The sequence below is a fragment of the Eretmochelys imbricata genome, chromosome 2, assembly GCF_965152235.1.
Source record: "Eretmochelys imbricata isolate rEreImb1 chromosome 2, rEreImb1.hap1, whole genome shotgun sequence".
NCBI classification, from domain to species: Eukaryota; Metazoa; Chordata; order Testudines; family Cheloniidae; genus Eretmochelys; species Eretmochelys imbricata.
The window spans coordinates 51547544-51565991 of record NC_135573.1 but is presented as its reverse complement, the minus strand read 5'-3'; the positions used below and the strand labels follow the sequence as shown (position 1 = coordinate 51565991).

Below are 18448 nucleotides of genomic sequence, written 5' to 3'. Positions count from 1 at the left end.
TCACTTTTTGAATTTAAGTGCAACCCAGGATCTACCCCGTCCCTTCCCTGAGGCCCCGTCACTTCCCTGAGGCTCTGCCCTGCTCACTCCATCCCCCACCACCTCCCATCGCTCGCTCTTCCCTACCCTCACTTACTTTCAGCAGGCTGGGACAGGGGTTTCGGGTGCGGGAGGGGGTGCGGGGTGCTGGCTCCAGGAGGGGGCTCAGGGCTGAGGGTTGGGGTGTGGGAGTGGTGTGGGCTTCAGCCAGGCAGCACTTACCTCGGGTGGCTCCCTGGTGGTGGCATGCAGGGCTAAGGCAGGCTCCCTGTCTGCCCTGGTCCTGGCCCCAGGCCACTCCTGGAAGTGGCCAGCATGCCCATGTGGCCCATGGGGCAGCACGTGGCTCTGTGTGCTGTCACTCCCTGTAGGCACTGTCCCCGCAGCTCCCACTGGCTGCAGTTCCCTGTTCCCGGCCAATGGGAGCTGCGGGGTGGTGCTTGCAGGCAGGAGCAGCGCATGGAGACCCCTTACAAGGGCCACAGGGGTGTGCTGGCCGCTTCCAGGAGCAGTGCAGGCCCAGGGAAGGCAGGAAGCCTGACTTAGCCCCACTGCACTGCCGGACTTTTAGCGGCCTGAGATTGTGATCGACTGTTAGTGGCTCCAGGATCGACCAGTCGATCGTGATCTACCGGTTAATGACCACTGCTCTAAGTAAATAGGAATTTAGAAAGCTAATTAAAAATGAACTAAGAGACGAGTGGCAGGAAGACTGGACAAAAGAAACAAGGGGAAAAGATTTCATGATCTATGCCCTAGAACTGAAAATGCTGACATACTGCAAGAGCCTGAGAGAAAGAGTGAGGTATCTCTACTTCGAGTACTTACCAGACACTGTGGCTTAAACAGTAACTTGACCTTAATTAACAAATACAAAGATGGACAGTGTGAGACAAACAAGGTAAAAAAAATAGTTTATCACATCCTCTGGGAGTTTAAAGAGCATAACATTTGTAGGGGGGTTTTGTATGACAAACTCAGACATCCAGAAGTGACAAAGTTTACACTAAAATACCTTGTAAGAACATCAAGAAAATGGGGCACCATTAAGCAAGCAATATTACAATTTCTTTAAAAAGTACTTGACAAGGAAGAGATTGTAACTATAGATCATGAAATCCAGCACCTGGCGGTCATAGACTCCCAGTGTGAGTCTGCAATGCCATTAAATACAGGATGAAGAAGTAGAGGAAGAAGAAGAAGGATGGGGGCAGGCTATGGCTGGGGAGAGGATCCACAGGGAATGGAACTAACTCCAGTGATGGGTCCCTGAAACAAGGGGCTAGGTGCTGAGGGCGGTAACCCTGGGTCTGGTGTTCCAGAGGTGGAACAATGCTGCTTGAATGAGAACTGACTGTGAGAATGGAGCTGGCTGGGATTTGGAAGCTGCAAGAAGCAGGATTACCAGATTCCCCTGGGACGGGAGGCTGTGAAATCCTAGGACAAAGGGCGAGCTGAGGAACTGTGTTATGTGTTTATGTTTGGACAAATAAATCTACTTAAAGAACATTGGGAACGGCAGTGAGTGCTTGTTAAGATGGGGAGAGGCCCTGCTATGTCATATCCACACATTAAAATCAGTGGTCTCAATTCTTTGTACAGGAAAAAGATGTGTGTGAGAGGTGGCGGGAGGGACACGGAGGCAGCACCAGTGGCTTTAAACTACTTTTGCATTCTGTCTTTACATGGGACTTTCCCATCCCCTGGCATGAGTGAGAGCATCCTCAGGACAGCTCTAATTTATGTTCTGGCTGCAATGGCCCCGATACTGCCTCCTATGGGTCATCTACATGCCAAGAAAACTGGAACACCACATGCCATGGCCATGCCCACTCACTTGCCTTTCTCAACCCTGGCACAATCCTATGCCAGGGGATGACAGGAAGGACAGAGAAGGGCAATGATGGCAGTGCTGTGCCTGCCCCTAGTGCCACAGGTATTCCTTGAGGGCAACCAAGAGTCCCGCAGAGCCCTGAAAAAGTACAAGTGTTACAGACAGGATAAGTAGGTTGGCATGGTAAGGGACATAAAGCCATTGAAATCAGAGGGAGTCTTTCCACTGACTTCCGTGGGCACTGGATCCGGCCATTAGTGCTGCATAATAGACTAGTGTGTATATGCAAGTACTGAGAATGAGTTAAGGGTGTTTGTGAATTAACCAAGTTCCTGACTGTGAGCCCCATAGGATGGGGAAAGAGCAAATAAACTTGCTTGTCTGGGTGTAAGCACAGGTCGAAGTGTAGACCAAAATGTATCGATGTAGTTTGTTGCGAGTATCATGGTGTATGTCCCAACAGCACCTGTTCCATTTAAGAAGCATAGAAGTGGAGAAAAACTAATTTTCTGCGGAAAAATATGTTTCTATAAAGTTTCGTGAGGTTTCAGAAAGCCTCAAGTTTCTCCTGATTCTCCCTGCAGTACTTTAAGGAGGTTAGTGTTATAAAATGCTTCTTCACGGCACTGACTGAATGTAGCACCTACTCCAGCTGTCTCTGCTTTCTTCACTATCAGCTAAGTTGCACTTTTCCGGTTCTGGAAAAATCCCAGCTCCCAGGACAGTTTAAAAATGACTCTTGTGTAGAGTGAACATGCCAAATACTGAGTTCATAACAAGTAGTAACATTTATTCAGGAGCTAAAAACCTAAAGCAGCAATTACCCTGGCCCTAAATTGCTGGGGAAAATTAAACCCAAAAACCACTAGGCAGAAGGGGCAGGGTGTGAGGGGTTAGCCAGATACCAGTGAAAGGGATAAAACAAGGAAAGACAAATAAACCCATAAAGAATTAATTGCAGACAGTGAACACAAGATAAGGGTTTCTGAGTGGACGGCAAATGTCCAGGGAGCACTGGAGTTTATGATTTGATAGGGAATCTTGAAGGCTATAACTTTAAAAAGTTTAGATGATTCAGGACCATCAGGCTGTGCACACTAGGCCTGATGGTACATCCACTGAAGTCCATGGAAAGTCTCCCAGTGGCCTTTGAATTGGGTCCACTAATAGCCTATATAACCACATGATATTGTTACCTTTGTCCTCCTTTCCTACTTCTGTCTTGTTTTTTATTACTCTCATTTGTTGCATCTTGTCTTTATTTAGAATGTAATGGAACATTTGAGTCACCTTCTGGGAGAGAGATGCATGAGGAAAGAGCCCAGAAAATTTTCATTTCTGATCTGTACGGTCAGCACCATGTCAATGTGTCTGGTGACTAGCTTTGAACTGTTCACAAGAACTGGTCTTGCTTATTTAAGGACTAGGTGAAGTGTTAAGTGAATAGATTAGTATTAAGAGGCATGCACTTTGATTGCTGTCATTAACTGTAGAAGACAGTTAAACAGAAACTCTGCAGCTTGGCCGCTTTCCTTTTCATCATGTTCCAAACAGTAAAATGATCGGTTTCAGAGTAACAGCCGTGTTAGTCTGTATTCGCAAAAAGAAAAGGAGTACTCGTGGCACCTTAGAGACTAACCAATTTATTTGAGCATAAGCTTTCGTGAGCTACAGCTCACTTCATTGGATGCACACAGTATGCATCCGATGAAGTGAGCTGTAGCTAACGAAAGCTTATGCTCAAATAAATTGGTTAGTCTCTAAGGTGCCACAAGTACTCCTTTTCCTTTTAGTAAAATGATCATAGATCTAGTGTAATTCGGCAAGATTAGAGATGGGGCTTAACTGAAACCACCTGGAACTTTGGAAAAGTTTGAATCTAGAGCCAGGTCAGGATTTAACTTTAATAGTTTAGGATCCTCTGTCATTTTATATATTTATAGCATTATTACTATTTACTTCTTGTATTTCATTAGTACCTAGAGAAGCCCAAACTGAGATCAGAATCCCATTGTGTTATATTCTGCACATAATGATAGATGGTGCCTACTTTGAAAGTTTTATAACCTAAGCTGACAACACAAGCGCTGTAATCTGCACTCTTACAGATGAGAACTGAGGCTCAGAGAGATTAAGTGACTTGCTCAAAATCACACAGGTAGCCACAAGTCTTGAACCCAGATCTCCCAAGCCCCAGTCTACTCCCTTAACAAGGCAACCTCAGCAACATCTATTGACAAATCACTATCATCTCACCTAGTTAAACCAGTGATTTTATATTAGTGAAAGGGAGAGCAGAATTCAGTCCAGTGTTGTTTGCTCCCAATAGAAAGTGAGTATGATGAGACAATATATTTTTAAAAAACATGTATAGATGTACAAAGAATGGGGAAATGAAACTTCCTAATCTAAATATGTATATATCTAAGAGTTTATCTACACTGGAGCTGGAAGACATTACTAAATGGAACTGCTAAAATTATCAATAGTAATGCAGAAAAGGCAGAAGTGTTCAATTAATATTTCTATTCTGTATCTCGGGAAAAAAGATGAAGTAGTCATATAATTGAAAACAGTATCTCTATTCCACTAGTATTTTGGGAAGATGTTAAATAGCATCTACTAAAGTCTGACATTTTTAAATCAGAAGGTCCCGATTACTTACATCCAAGAGTTTTAAAAGAGCTGGCTGAGAAGCTAGCTGGACCATTAATGCTAATTTTTCAAAAAGTCTTGGAACACTGGGGAAGTTCTAGAAGACTGGAAGAAAGCAGATGTTAAGACAATATTTTAAAAGGGTATATGGGATTACCTGGGTAAATTATAAGACGGTCAGTCTGTCATCAATCCCAGGCAAGATAATGGCGAGGCTGATATGGGGCTTATACTGAAAGTAGGCCATACTTAAAGTATAGGGGACTCTGTCCTGGGAAGCAGTGACTCTGAAAAAGATTTTGGGATTGTATTGGATAATCAGCTAACATGAACTCCCAATGTGATTCTGTGGCCAAAATAGCTAATGCAATTCTTGGATGCATAAACAGGGGAATCTCAAGTAAGAGAAGAGAGGTTATTTTTATTCTATATTTGGCACTGGTGCAACTGCTGCTGGAATACTGCATCCAGTTCTGGTGCCCACAATTCAAGAAGGATGTTGATAAATTGGAGAGGGTTCCAAGAAGAGCCACAAGAATGATTAAAGGATTAGAAAACATGCCTTATAGTGATAGGAACTCAATTTATTCATCTTAACAAAAAGATGGTTAAAGGGTGACTTGGTTACTGTCCATAAGTACCTACCCGGGGAACATATATTTCATAATGGCCTCTTCAGTGTAGCAGAGAAAGATATAACATGATCCAATGGCTGGAAACTGAAGCTTGACAAATTCAGACTGGAAATCAGGAGTAAATTTTTAACAGTGAGGGTAATTAACCATTAGAACAGTTTACCAGGGATCATGGTGGATTCTCCATAACTGGCAATTTTTAAATCAAGATTGGGTATTTTTTCTAAAAGATATTCTCTAGAAATTATTCTGGGGAAATTCTATAGCCTGTGTCAAACAGGAGGTAAGATTAGATGATCACAATGGTTCCTTCTGGCCTTTGAATCTATTAAAGATGTAATTTCCAGCTCAGGTAGACATATCCTTGCTAGCTCTGATTGAGCTAGTACACTGAAAACAGAAGTGCAGCCTTGGTGGTGCAAGTGGCAGGACATGCTAGCCACTCCGAGTACAAACCCATCTGAGACTGTAGGCATATAGTAGGGTGGCCAGCCCTTCCCTCTGCTTATGCTGCATGGCTACATTGCTACTGTTAGCACACTAGCTTGATCAGAGCTAGTGCAGGTATGTCTACACAAGCTAGAGATTGCACCTTCCAGCTCCAGTGTAGACATATCCTCAGTGTACATGTATATGACTGCCACACTTCTTTTTTAACTGCGGTTCATATCTTTAAAGTCAACTCCAGAAATTGGCTGTAGTCTGTATGTTTACCCTGCCCCTAAAACTGGCTGAACCATTAAAACAAGCCTCACTTAACATTTTTCCCCACAACAGTCTCAGAGTACTGACCACTTAAATGGTATTGATATTAGCAATGTCGATCTATGGTTCCACGTACTGTGATTGCTTTAACACACTGTCCTCTTAAAAATGTGGAAAGTCTTGGTATTAAATGTTTATAACTGCATTCTCCTGTGTATTAAAATCAGCAGTATCTCTTATATATTGAGTGTTTCCTAATGCCACACGGCAGACTGAAGACTCCCAATATGTACAGAAAGCATGGTGTATTAAGAAGGAGGCTACATGGAAATGTTTAGTGCTCTCCATGAACACAGGCCTTATGCTGAGCACAAGCTGCCTCCCTTCTGCCCCTGCATTGGACCCTGCTCTAGTGCAAGGATGAGTCTACCTCTATATCTGCTTCAGGTCATAAGTGTTCATACTTCACTTTCACAAATGTTAAGGCTGGAACTTGTTCACATTGAAGACAAAGGCAAAATTCCCATTGACTTGTCTAAGGGAATCAGGATAGGAGCCTTATAATTATACATAACTCTTAGAGAGCATTCGTCCATATACCTCGCTGTGTTTTACAAAGGAGGAAAATATAATTATCCTCACTTTTCAGATGGGGAAATCAAGACCGAGACTTGAAATGATATAGTCAAGGTCACACAGCTGGCCAGCATAAGATTCACGCCACTGCTATGCTGCATATCAAGCCAAAGTAAACACTTATTTCTATCACATCAGTTCTAGCCAAGCAGGAAAAGGCGTGTAATCCAGTGTTAACTTCCCACGTAGCTGGGTCATGGCACAGGGGTCAGTCTGATTAACGAGTCAATAGATACTGCTGGATGTACTCACTTTGAATGACTTGGCATCACAAAGTGGAAGAACTAAAGGAAATAAGTATTGACAAGCCAAATACGCAGCTCAATTAAATATATTTACAGGTGTTGTCTAGTTTTGTTACGTAAATTACAAGCATGACTGCTAATGGGATTTAGACTGCTAAGTACCTAAATCCCTTTAGAAAGGCATTGCAGCACTGAGTACAGCAATGCCTAAATAACTTTAAAAATCTGGGCCCTGGTGACATATTCTACCCCTGGTTATCCTGGTATAAACCTCCAATGAAACTTCATAGGGTGTAAACTGATGGTAGAATGTGACCACCTAATTCAGGATATTGCATTTTCTTTGTGCATCTCACATTCTAGTCAATGTGAGCGCCATGTGCAAGAATAGGTTTTGATGCTACTTTCCTGCTCTGCTTTCATTTAAGCTAGTTCTTGGAAGTGAAGCACAATATGCTTAACTCTAAGTCAAGTCAGGTAAGTGAAAAGGAAGAGTTGGTGTTCAAATGATCTTCAAAATATATGTGCAGTTAAAAGTCTGAAAGTATTCTCTTGTGGCGCTCGATCCTTCAAGGTGCAGAGCACAATGTGCATTTAAACACATGCTTAACTTTAAGTATGTGAGTAATTTCATTGAAGTCACAGGGATCACTTGTGCCTAATGTTTAGCACAGGCTTAAGTGCTTTGTTGGATCTGAGCCCGAATGCTCAGCACCTTTAAAGGTCGAGTGCTTCTCGATCTGGGATTTCAAGAATGGATTCAAGACAGCACTTCACATTTCATTTCACAGTGAAAGAAACATTTGACATTAGAGAATCTATTCCTTCCCAGATAGAAATACTGAATGAGACACATGCTGTTTTTTCTCCAGGAAGTGTTTTTGGGAATAAGAGCCAAGATGGCAAAAACATCACATTTAAAGGTATAAACTTGTGCGATCAGATTAGAATTTCAGAGTGAAGTAATAATGTGGTAATACTGATGTACTGCAATTTCTTCTGCAAGCACAACCACTATACATTGTATGGAGAGCCTTATGAGTTTTGCAGGGTAAGGATGATATCCTTATGTGTACTGTTCAATAGTAAAACCATTTGAGAAACTGTAATATCAAAGCCATGAAATAAGGATTATTCTAGATAGGATGCTTTCAGTAAAAGTGTCTTAACACCTCCAAAGAAAGATAGTGCCTTGCAGTCTGTACTGTAACATTTCAAACAGAAACAGTCTTGTTCATCCATACATCAAGGAAAGTAGATTCATATCTTCTATGCAGTACATCATCACTAAACAGTGGGGGCAAAAGACCTATCTGGCTTCAAGATTAAACTCCATTAGTTTATGGAGGAGATGCTATGATGGGATAACATGATTTTGGCAATTAATTGATCTTTAACTATTCATGGTAAATATGCCCAATGGCTTTTGATGGGATGTTAGATGGGGTGGGATCTGAGTTACTACAGAGAATTCTTTCCTGGATATCTGGCTGGTGAATCTTGCCCACATAATCAGGGTTCAGCTGATCGCCATATTTGGGGTCGGGAAGGAATTTTCCTCCAGGGCAGATTGGAAGAGGCCCTGGGGGTTTTTCGCCTTCCTCTGTAGCACGGGTCACCTGCTGGAGGATTCTCTGCACCTTGAAGTCTTTAAACCATGATTTGAGGACTTCAATAGCTCAGACATAGGTGAGAGGTTTATTGCAGAAGTGAGAGGGTGAGCTTCTGTGGCCTGCATTGTGCAGGAGGTCAGACTAGATGATCATAATGGTCCCTTCTGACCTTAATATCTATGAGTCTAAGGAAAGGCGTGCAATTCCCAATAAAGGAAATCAAAACAATTCTACAAGACAGACAAAAGCTACATTTCACATGTCCGGAAGCTTTTATTTAAACACCACGATACTTTGGATTAGTTACACTACGGCTTTGAAATATCATTTGATAATTTAGTTGTTTTCCTGATAAAGGAAATAAGAAAAAAAGGTGCATAATAGATAGAGCTTTGCTCATTGAACTGGGTTTCCAGAGCCACTTCTAGTCCTGTGTAGAGATGGGATTTCCTCACACTCTCTCATAGATTCGAGTGCAGACAACACCCTTCATATCACATTCCTAAGACAAAAAAAAGAAGGGTTAATAGAAACTTCTGAATGACAGTGCATAAGCATCTAATCCAAAGACCAAGGAAGTCAATAGAAATATTTCCTATATATTATTTCATTAATTTATATAGATCCCCAAACAGCAAAATTATTTTTTATCCTCCAAGTGGGAAAGGATTCTACTTCAACAGCATAAACTTTCAAAAGAGTGCTTAAAGAAAACCATACTTCATAAAATTAGACATGACGTGGTAGCTAGTCACAGATTTCAAATTTCTTCCAAGAACACATGTTGCCTTCATGAGTATTATTGCAATGACAACAATATCAGCTCTTGTAACTTAATATAGAAGTTCACATGACTGCTTTGATTTTAAAAAGAAGTCCCCGCTTCCTTGTAGTGAGTTCAAAGTGTAACTAGATTACAAATATGGACTGTCAATGGAAAAATGAACTTTTCGTTGCAAGGAGACTGATGAATCACCTAAAATTCATAAGTTGCAAATAAACCAAAGGAGCTTCCTAAGACTGTGGGAGGGGAAGGCTGTATATAGCACTTTCTACCCCTTGCTGTTCCCTCATGCCCCTCTTATTAAAGGATTGGAAAACATGCCTTCTAGTGAGACTCAAGGAGCTCAGTCTATTTACTTTATCAAAGAAAAGGTTAAGGGTGCTTTGATCAGAGTCTTTAAGTACCTACATGGGGAACAGAAATTCGATAATAGCGGGCTCTTCAGTCTACTGACAAAGGTATAACAAGATCCAATGGCTGAAAGTTGAAATTAGATACATTTAGAGTATGAATAAAGCACACATTTTTTACCAGCGCAGGGGCAATTAACTACTGGAACAACTTATCAAAGGTTGTGGTGGATTCTTCATAATGGCAAATTTTTAAATCAAGACTGGATGTTTTTCTAAAAGATCTGCTCTAGTGCTGTCATAGCTGTTGGACTTGAACAAGAATTAATTCCGGGAAGCCTCTGGCTTGTGTTATGCAGGAGGTTAGAATAGATGTTCACAATGGTCCCCTCGAGCTCTAACATCTACAAATCTATGAATCAGTCTTATCTGTAACTTCACCTTAATATAGAGAGTTTTTTAGGTGTGAGTGGAATATAATGTTTACTTCATTCCCACTTGCTTCCTAAAGTCATTTCTTGCCCCACTCTCTCACTATTTCTGTCATAAGTGAAACCAAAAAGAAGGTGAAAATTGACAGTATAATTAGATTTAAACTATTAAGCTGTTGCCTACATCGTTGCAGCATTCAGTGATTAATGGTTAGGGATGGTCTAGTCACTTACCACCACCATTTTCCCATCCACCAATTTTCTCCTTATTGTAGTCTCTTTGCCATTCCACTTCTGCACTTGAACCAGCGACCCTTTTTCTAAGGTTACGACACTCTGCAAAGACCCAAAGAATGAGTCAAAATGTGACTATTTCCCCAGAGCCTTGCATATTAAAGAGACAATTCACTTAACATTGAGCAAATTCCACATTCTCGGCACACAGCCCACTCAGCAACATTCGTTTTATACACAACATTTGCTCCTCTTATGGTCCTTTTCACTGATGGTTTGCAGATTTATGCTTTTAAGGATAAAAAAATCCTCCCATTTGTCATCCAGCAGATCAGAAACCCTCTGAAGGAAATCATTACCCTCACCTTGGTTTTCCTGTCATCTGCTGTGGTTTCATCAAACACTTGGCCCAATTTGAAGGAAATCTCTGTGTTTTTGAAGGTGCTTTCAGTTCTGATGGTTATCACATCCCCTTTCATTCTGATGATCACATTGGGCCTGGCCAGGCCACCTAGTTTCCTGGTGGCTAAGCCCACTCCTGCAAATCAGACATAAAAATACCATTATACTCTATGAAGGAAGAAATTCTTTATCACTTTACAGAGCATCAGAGCAATTTCCTTTTAAACAGATACCACAGTTTGGAATGTGACACTAATTCCTCAGATTCAGAGGCGACATATAAAACTGCATTTCATAGGCTGAGGCATTCCCCAGTCCAGTGTATGTACAGTACACTTCTGTTTATCTGAATGGGCTGGGGGACTTCTGACAGTTTTGGATAGCCGGGCATTGAGATAAATGGAAGTGCTATTTTGAGCTGCAGTTACACTGATAGAGAGATATGGGGAATGAAGAGTGTAATGCTGATGTTTGCTTAATAATTTGTACTTTATAAAAGAGTAAAAAAAACAACTTGAACAACTTTACTGAGTGGTATTAGAATCATTGTGTACATAACTTAATACTGATTAATTCAAATTAAACATAATTTAATTAGTCTTTCCAAGCTGCTGTTGCTGCTGAAACTGGATTTGGTCTCAGTAACTGCAGGTAACCTCTCAAAACCACTGCAAAAATACAAAGTCATTGATTAGCACTAAAGCTATGTCTACACTACTGCCGTAAGTCAACCTATGCTATGCAACTCATGTATTTCACGTTATTCACGTAGCTGGAGTCGACTTACCTTAGGTTGAGTTACCGCAGGGTATACACCGCGGGGGGTTGACAGGAGAAACTCTCCCGTCGACTTACCTTACTCTTCTTGTTGGGGGTAGAGTACAGGGATTGACTGGAGCGTGATCTGCTGTTGATTTGGTGGGTCTTCAGTAGACCCACTAAAACGACTGCTGGTGGATCGATCTCAAAGCGTCGATCCCCAGATGTAGTGTAGACCTGCCCTAAGAGGCTCTCAGAGGCTAATTTAAAAGTTATTAGCAGGTGACTAATTCACATAGGGCTACTTGGGGACACATTGTGGATTCTGAAAACTAGGATTTTCAGATAAAAGGAATTCAGATAACTGGAATTATACTGTATGTCTAGTTAGAAACCAGGATATACTGACTACACAAGAATTATGTATTTTCAGGTAGCAGGAACACAGGCAGCTATTAATCTGCACTGCACCTATGTAGAGAATAGAGCTGGTGGCAAACGTTTTTCACAGAAATATTTTTGAAACATTTTCCCCTTGTCTTTTACTAGTCAAAACATTTCAAAATTCAATTTTTTCAACCAGCTGTAGTAGAGAATCAAAGTATCTAGAATCTAGCACATTTCTGTTTGTACTTCACAACATAAAATATACAAGAGACTAATTGGGGTACTCTTAGTTAGTATTCTCTGTTATGGAAGGGTAGTTACAACACTTAAGTGTCTCTGGAATATCTAAACATAAGTAAAAAGAAAAGAAGTACTTGTGGCACCTTAGAGACTAACAAATTTATTTGAGCATTAGCTTTTGTGAGCTACAGCTCACTTCATCGGATGCATTCAGTGGAAAATACAGTGGGGAGATTTATATACATAGAGAACATGAAACAATGGGTGTTACCATACACACTGTAACGAGAGTGATCACTTAAGGTGAGCTTCCCCCCCCCCCTCCGTACCCCACACTGTTCCTCAGATGTTCTTGTCAACTGCTGGAAATGGCCCACCTTGATTATCACTACAAAAAGTTCCCCCTCCTCCCCCCGCTCTCCTGCTGGTAATAGCTCACCTTAAGTGATCACTCTCATTACAGTGTGTATGGTAACACCCAGTGTTTCATGGTCTCTATGTATATAAATCTTCCCACTGTATTGTCCACTGAATGCATCCAATGAAGTGAGCTGTAGCTCACGAAAGCTTATGCTCAAATAAATTTGTTAGTTTCTAAGGTGCCACAAGTCCTCCTTTTCTTTTTGCAAATACAGACTAACACGGCTGCTACTCTGAAACTAAACATCAGTGAAAAGTAAAATGTCAAATAGAGAAAAATTCAAATATAAAAGTAAATGGGAGCAAAAAGCTACAAATACAACTGCCATCTACAAGGCTCTTTTTACAAGGTTCACTATACCACACAGCCCACATTCTGGTCAACTACTTAGAGCAATAGTCTGAGATTTTTATTCCTCATTCTGCCTCTGACTTGCTGCATCTTGGTTTCTTAAATGTAAAATGTGGATAATAATAGTTACCATCTTTGTAAATTCTATGATGTGCTAAATTCAATGAAAGGTACTAGGTATAGTGAGATCAAAGTATTTGTAAAGTACAACATTAGTCACTGCAAATATTCAATGCTGAAATAATTTTCTTAAGACCTGGTATCTTCCCAAAAACCTCCCTAGCAGAATTTATACCCAAAATTGCTTGTAGTTAGTCAATTGGAATTATTCTGCTACTCTCTTTAACCTTTAAAGTAAAGGGAATTAAGGTCTCAGCAATAACAACAGTAATGTTGAGAGTGACCGCTAGTGCAATCATTATAAAATGATGAAGCCAGTATTAAACTAAAAAAAGAATGCCTAATTTGTTTCATTCCCAGAATTGCTCAGTAACAGATGAATTCATTCATGGATTTAGACCCCAGGAAGCTCAGTGTCAGGAGACAGCAGCACCATCACAAGTTGATGGAATACAGTAAGTGATTGTAAGTTCTAAGTTTAACAGTGTATGCAAGAGGGACAAAAAATATGTTTTTTCCCCCATTTCTCATTAAATGGGAATAAGAGATGCAGATCAGGTAGTTAGTAAATTTATTATAACAAACCAGAGATTTCTCCTTTTCATTTTAAGATGCTGAAATTGAAGAGAGAGAGGGAAAAAAATAAAGAACTACACCACAGATATAACCAGAGTGAAGAGTCCCCAGGCCTGGGAAGAAGACATTTTCCAGGAGCAAATAGAAGAAGAAGAGACATTTCCAAACAAAGATTATAAAAATAGCATTTCTCACCCAATTCTTTCATATAATCATCAAATTTTTCACTGGAGACAAGCTTCCAGGTTCCCACAAACCGGTTGCACATTATATTGGCTTTGTGAGGCAGTGTTCCTCAGGAGAAAGGCAATGACAGCAGCAGCTCTTAGTGGGTGGCAAAAGGACTGTGTGAGCTATGCATGCCTCAATAGCTTCTTTATAAAGATGCCCTGAACTTGTAATTCTCAAGACTGACCAACCAGGAGAAACAACATCAGGGGCAAGACAATGCACACCTTGTCCAAAGCCACTTGTGTTAGTACCAAGACTCAGTGTTGTGCCTGCCACTGCTTCCTCCACTGAATAAAGCAGAATAATCAGGCGGGCGTGGGGGCCAGCACATGAGGTTACTGTTGCAGTGCCAGGAGAACATTTCAGTGATGCTGCTGTAGTATCTGAGACAAATCATGATGCCAAGCACGGCACCACCCTACTGTGAACATTAATGCTGCCTTCCTCCCAACACCACCACATCTTCCTCTGCCACCATCCTCACTGCTATTGTCACCCTGGTGCCAGTGAATTAAGCTAAAGCCACACAGTGGGTCATCTCACAAGGATCTGAATGTGGGGGAGGCTTGGAATTACTTTGTCAAAGTTGCAGAAGCTAGCTGAAACCTGCATCCCAAGCCAGGGGAAAAAATTCATAGGGAAGGGTTGCAGACCAAGCTGGATGACAAGCATCTCAAATAGGGTTATTAAGAGAAAATAGAAAGCCTGCAAGGAATGGAAGATGGGATGGATCAGCAAGGAAAGCTACCTTTTGCAGGTCAGAAAGCATAGGGGAAAAGTGATAACACTGAGGATGGGGTAAAGATTAAAGATAATCTAGGTACGGCCCAACACCTAAACAAATACTTTGCCTCAGTTTTTAATGAGGGTAATGAGGCATTGGGAGCGGTGGCAGGGCAGCTAATGGGAACAGGTATATGGAAGTAGAAATTACCATCTCTGAGGTCGAAGCCAAACTCAAATGAATAGGACCAAATCGGGGGACCTGAATAATCTCCATTCAGTAGAACATAAAGGAACAGGCATGTGACATTGCTAGCCCAATAGCAAGGATTTTTAATGACTCTTAAACTCAGGGGTCATACTCTCTGACTGGAAAATTGCAAATATAGTACCTATATTTAAGAAAGGAGAAAAAAAGGTGATCTGGGAAACTATGGGCCCATTAGTTTGACCTCAATTGTATGCAAGGTGTTAAAATAGATTTTAAAAGTGAGGGTAGTAACGACATAGGGGTAATTGGGATAAAATACAACACGGTTTTCCAAAAGATATATTATGCCAGACCAACCTGATTTCTTTCTTTGAGAAGATAACTGATTTTCTAAATAAAGGAAATGCAGTAGATCTAATCTATCTGGATTTCAGTAAAGCATTTTGTACAGTTCCACATGGAAAATAGGATTAATACTAGAATCAAAAATTGGGTAAGGAACTGGTTAAAGGGGAGAATACAGTGTGTCATGCTGAAAAGTGAACTGTCAAGCTGCAGGGAGGTTACTAGAGTTGTTCCTCAAGGATTGGTCTTGGGACCAGTCTTATTTAACATTTTTATTAATGAGCTTGGCACAAAAGGAGGGAGTGTGCTAATAAAATCTGTGGATGACACAAAGTTGGGAGGTATTGCCAGTACGGAGGAGAACTGGAATATCACACATGACCTTGAAAACTGGAATAATAGAAATGGGATGAAATGTAATAGTGCAAAGTCATGCATTTAGGCACTAACAACAAAAATTTTTGCTATAAGAGGGGATCGTATAAGTTGGAAATGACAGAGGCGGAGAAAGACCAGGGTGTATTGGTTGATTACAGGAAAACTATGAGCCGCCAGTGTGATGTAGCCATGAAAAAGGCTAGTGCAATCCTAGGGTGCATCAAGTGAGATATTTCCAGCAGAGATAAGGAAGTGTTATTACCATTATGCAAGGCACTGGTTAGACCTCATGTGGCATACTGTGTGCAATTCTAGTCTCCCATGTTTAAGAAAGATGAATTCAAACTAGAATAGGTACAGAGAAGGGCTACTTGGATGATAAGAGGAATGGAGAATCTACCTTACAAGAGGAGACTTAAGGAGCTTGACTTGTTTACCCTAACAAAGGAGATATGATTGCTGTCTGTAAATTGATATGATTGCTGTCTGTCCCCCAGCGAGGGAAAGAAATTATTTAAGTTAAGGAAAATGTTGGCACAAGAACAAGTGGATATAAACTGGCCATCAATAAGTTTAGGCTTGAAATTAGATGAAGGTTTTTAACCATCAGAGGAGTGAAGTTCTGGAACAGCCTTCAGGGGACTAGTGGAGACAAAAATACCTAACTGGTTTTAAGGCTGAGTTTGATAAGTTTATGGAGGGGAAGGTATGATGAGATTGCCTACAATGGCATATGGCCCATCTGTGACTGCTAATAGCAAATATCTCCACTGGGCAGAGATAGGACACTAGATGGGGAGTGCTCTGAGTTACCATTGAGAATTCTTTCCCAGCTGTCTGGCTGGTGGGTTTCACGCACATGCACAGGGTCTAACTGATCACCATATTTCTGGTTGGGAAGCAATCTTTCCCCAGGTAAGATTGGTGGAGACCCTGTTTTTTTTTTGCCTTCCTCTCAGTGTGGGGCATGGATCACTTGCTGGAGTGAACTAAAGTAAATGGTGGATTGTCTGTAACTTGAAGCTTATAAATCAAGATTTGGGGACTTCAGTAACTCAACCAGAGAGTATGGATTTATTACATAAGTAGGTGGGTGAGGTTCTGTGGCCTGCAATGTGAAGGAGGTCAGATTAGATTACCATGATAGTCCCCTCTGGCCTTAAAGTCCACGAGTCTTTTAGACAGAGAAGAGCTGGAGGCAGAACACTCAGTAATTAAACTACTGAACCACCTTTCTCTCATGAGCCACCTTCAAAATGACATGTCTATTTGATCTTTTAAACATGTATTTCTTTATTCTGCTCTGTCTTTTACCCTTCCACTTGGAGTTCTCATCACAAACTGTGAAATGCTTTTTTCATCACACTATTAAGACCAAACCCCCACACCTGCTGTTTTTCCCTCCCCCATTACTAGTGGACAAGTGGAGAAGAGAGGTGGTTCATAATATAATGACCATGAGATGAGATGAGACCATTAAGTGGTGATTTGAGAATCCCTGTTTTAGAGTTCCATTATCTAAGTTGCATAACATAGAACCCATCAATGTCCTTGTATTTGCAGGCATATAAAGTTCAGCTTCTAAAAAGGACCATTCATTTTATAACTACAGTGTTGCAGTTAACAAACATGTTTGAAAGGCAGGAGTGTAGATCTCTGTAGTTCAAAGAAATACCAAAAATTCTGGAACACTAAAGTGAACGTATTGTTGTGAGTTGGGTTAAACCTTGTTGTTATGGGTTGGGCGTATCCACTGCTTTTCTTTCAGGATAAGTGTAAAGAAATGGCTGAAACAATCTCAGAAGTACCAAACAAAAGCACGTGGAAAAAGCTTGAGTAGAAAATAAATGATGTGGCCCAAGGGTTTTCAAATGCTGGGACTAGGGCTTTCATTGGTGTACGTGTGTTTGGGGATGAGGGTGGCGCGGACACAGAGAGAGAGAGAGAAGGCACAAGCTAGGTAGACAGATGTAGCAGAAGTGATGGTAATGAGGTCCTGACAAAAAGCTTTTGGGACACAGAATGCTGTCTGGAAAGGCAGGTTTGAAATAGTGCACAAAGTAGCTATCTACTGCTGTTTGAGTCCTACTGAGTGCAGGAAACAGGACATTATGTATAATCTTTGTAAATAAACAAGATTGCATCAAAGAAAATACCGGGCTCTATCAATTTCTCTTTCTACTGGAAACAACCTATAGGGCCCTGAACTTTGACCAGCAGCTTGGGTCCAAAGGAGTAACAGCATCGACATCACTCATATTTTGCCCCTTACCTTCCCAAATGCTCCTTAGTGGGGAGGGAACTATACTACCTGCTCCTTGGAAGAAATGAGTCTTCTTTCTGAAGTATCTGAATTCTGATCAGATAGTCTTTTTTGCATGATTATAATGTGCTCATGCTTCTGGACTATATTACGTACATTGGGTTCTCAGGCTTACACTGTAAGGATATGCAGAATATTGGGAATATAGATGGTGGGGTTGCATCTCAGGTTGTCATGATGGAAAGAAGAAACAGTATTTATATCAGCTCAAGCTTGAGTTTGGGGCTTCTATCTAATATTGAGATGCCAAATGTGGTACCCAGGAGCAATGAAAAGGGGATCCTATTTGAGTGAGGAAATGATGTGAAGAATGGTAGATAACATGCTGTGGTCTCTGGGACATACCATGAGGGTAGGGGGAGGATTGGGCCTTACATTATTAAATACAACTGTATATGTAAAGAATCTACTTTTATTCCATCAAGTATCTCATAATATTGACAAAAGTAAGCTAGTGTAATTAAGCTTCCATTACTGCCAGTAGAGCTGGTTGGGAATTTTTTGATAAAATAGTTTTTTGTTGCAAAATGCTGATTAGTTAAACCTGAAACTTTTCCCATGAGAGGACCAGTTGGGGTTGCCACCTTTCTAATCATTGGTAATCGGACCCCTGAAGCCCCACACCCATCCCACCTCTTCCCCCCAAGGCCTCGCCCCTGCTCTGCCGCTTCCCCCATGCCCTGCCCCTTCTATGCCTCATCCCCCAAACCCTGCCCCTCTGCCTCTTCCCCCTCAAGGCTGCACCCTCATTGCTCACTCTTCTCCCACCTCCCCCATTACTCTCTGGATCATTTCCACCTCCCTCCCCCAACACCAGCTG

The 18448-nt window shown here is 41.2% G+C and overlaps 1 protein-coding gene across 1 annotated transcript; it reads right to left on the bottom strand.

Annotated features, from left to right (window-relative positions):
- Positions 1–8813: 8813 nt before the first annotated feature.
- On the bottom strand, positions 8814–13685 carry LOC144260343 (myelin P2 protein). The gene is made up of 4 exons (XM_077808946.1): positions 13613–13685; positions 10527–10699; positions 10162–10263; positions 8814–8864 (listed from the first exon to the last, which is right to left on the bottom strand). Exons 1-4 carry the CDS (start codon positions 13683–13685, stop codon positions 8814–8816), a joined length of 399 nt encoding a protein of 132 aa, XP_077665072.1.
- Positions 13686–18448: the final 4763 nt, after the last annotated feature.

Excerpts from the sequence above, each read along its gene's own strand:
- LOC144260343 (XM_077808946.1), bottom strand. The coding sequence starts at position 13,685 with ATGTGCAACCGGTTTGTGGGAACCTGGAAGCTTGTCTCCAGTGAAAAA. Across the intron at positions 10,700-13,612 it reads TGATTATATGAAAGAATTGG|GAGTGGGCTTAGCCACCAGG; the intron begins GTGAGAAATGCT and ends TCTGATTTGCAG. Across the intron at positions 8,865-10,161 it reads TGGATGGGAAAATGGTGGTG|GAATGTGATATGAAGGGTGT; the intron begins GTAAGTGACTAG and ends TTTTTGTCTTAG.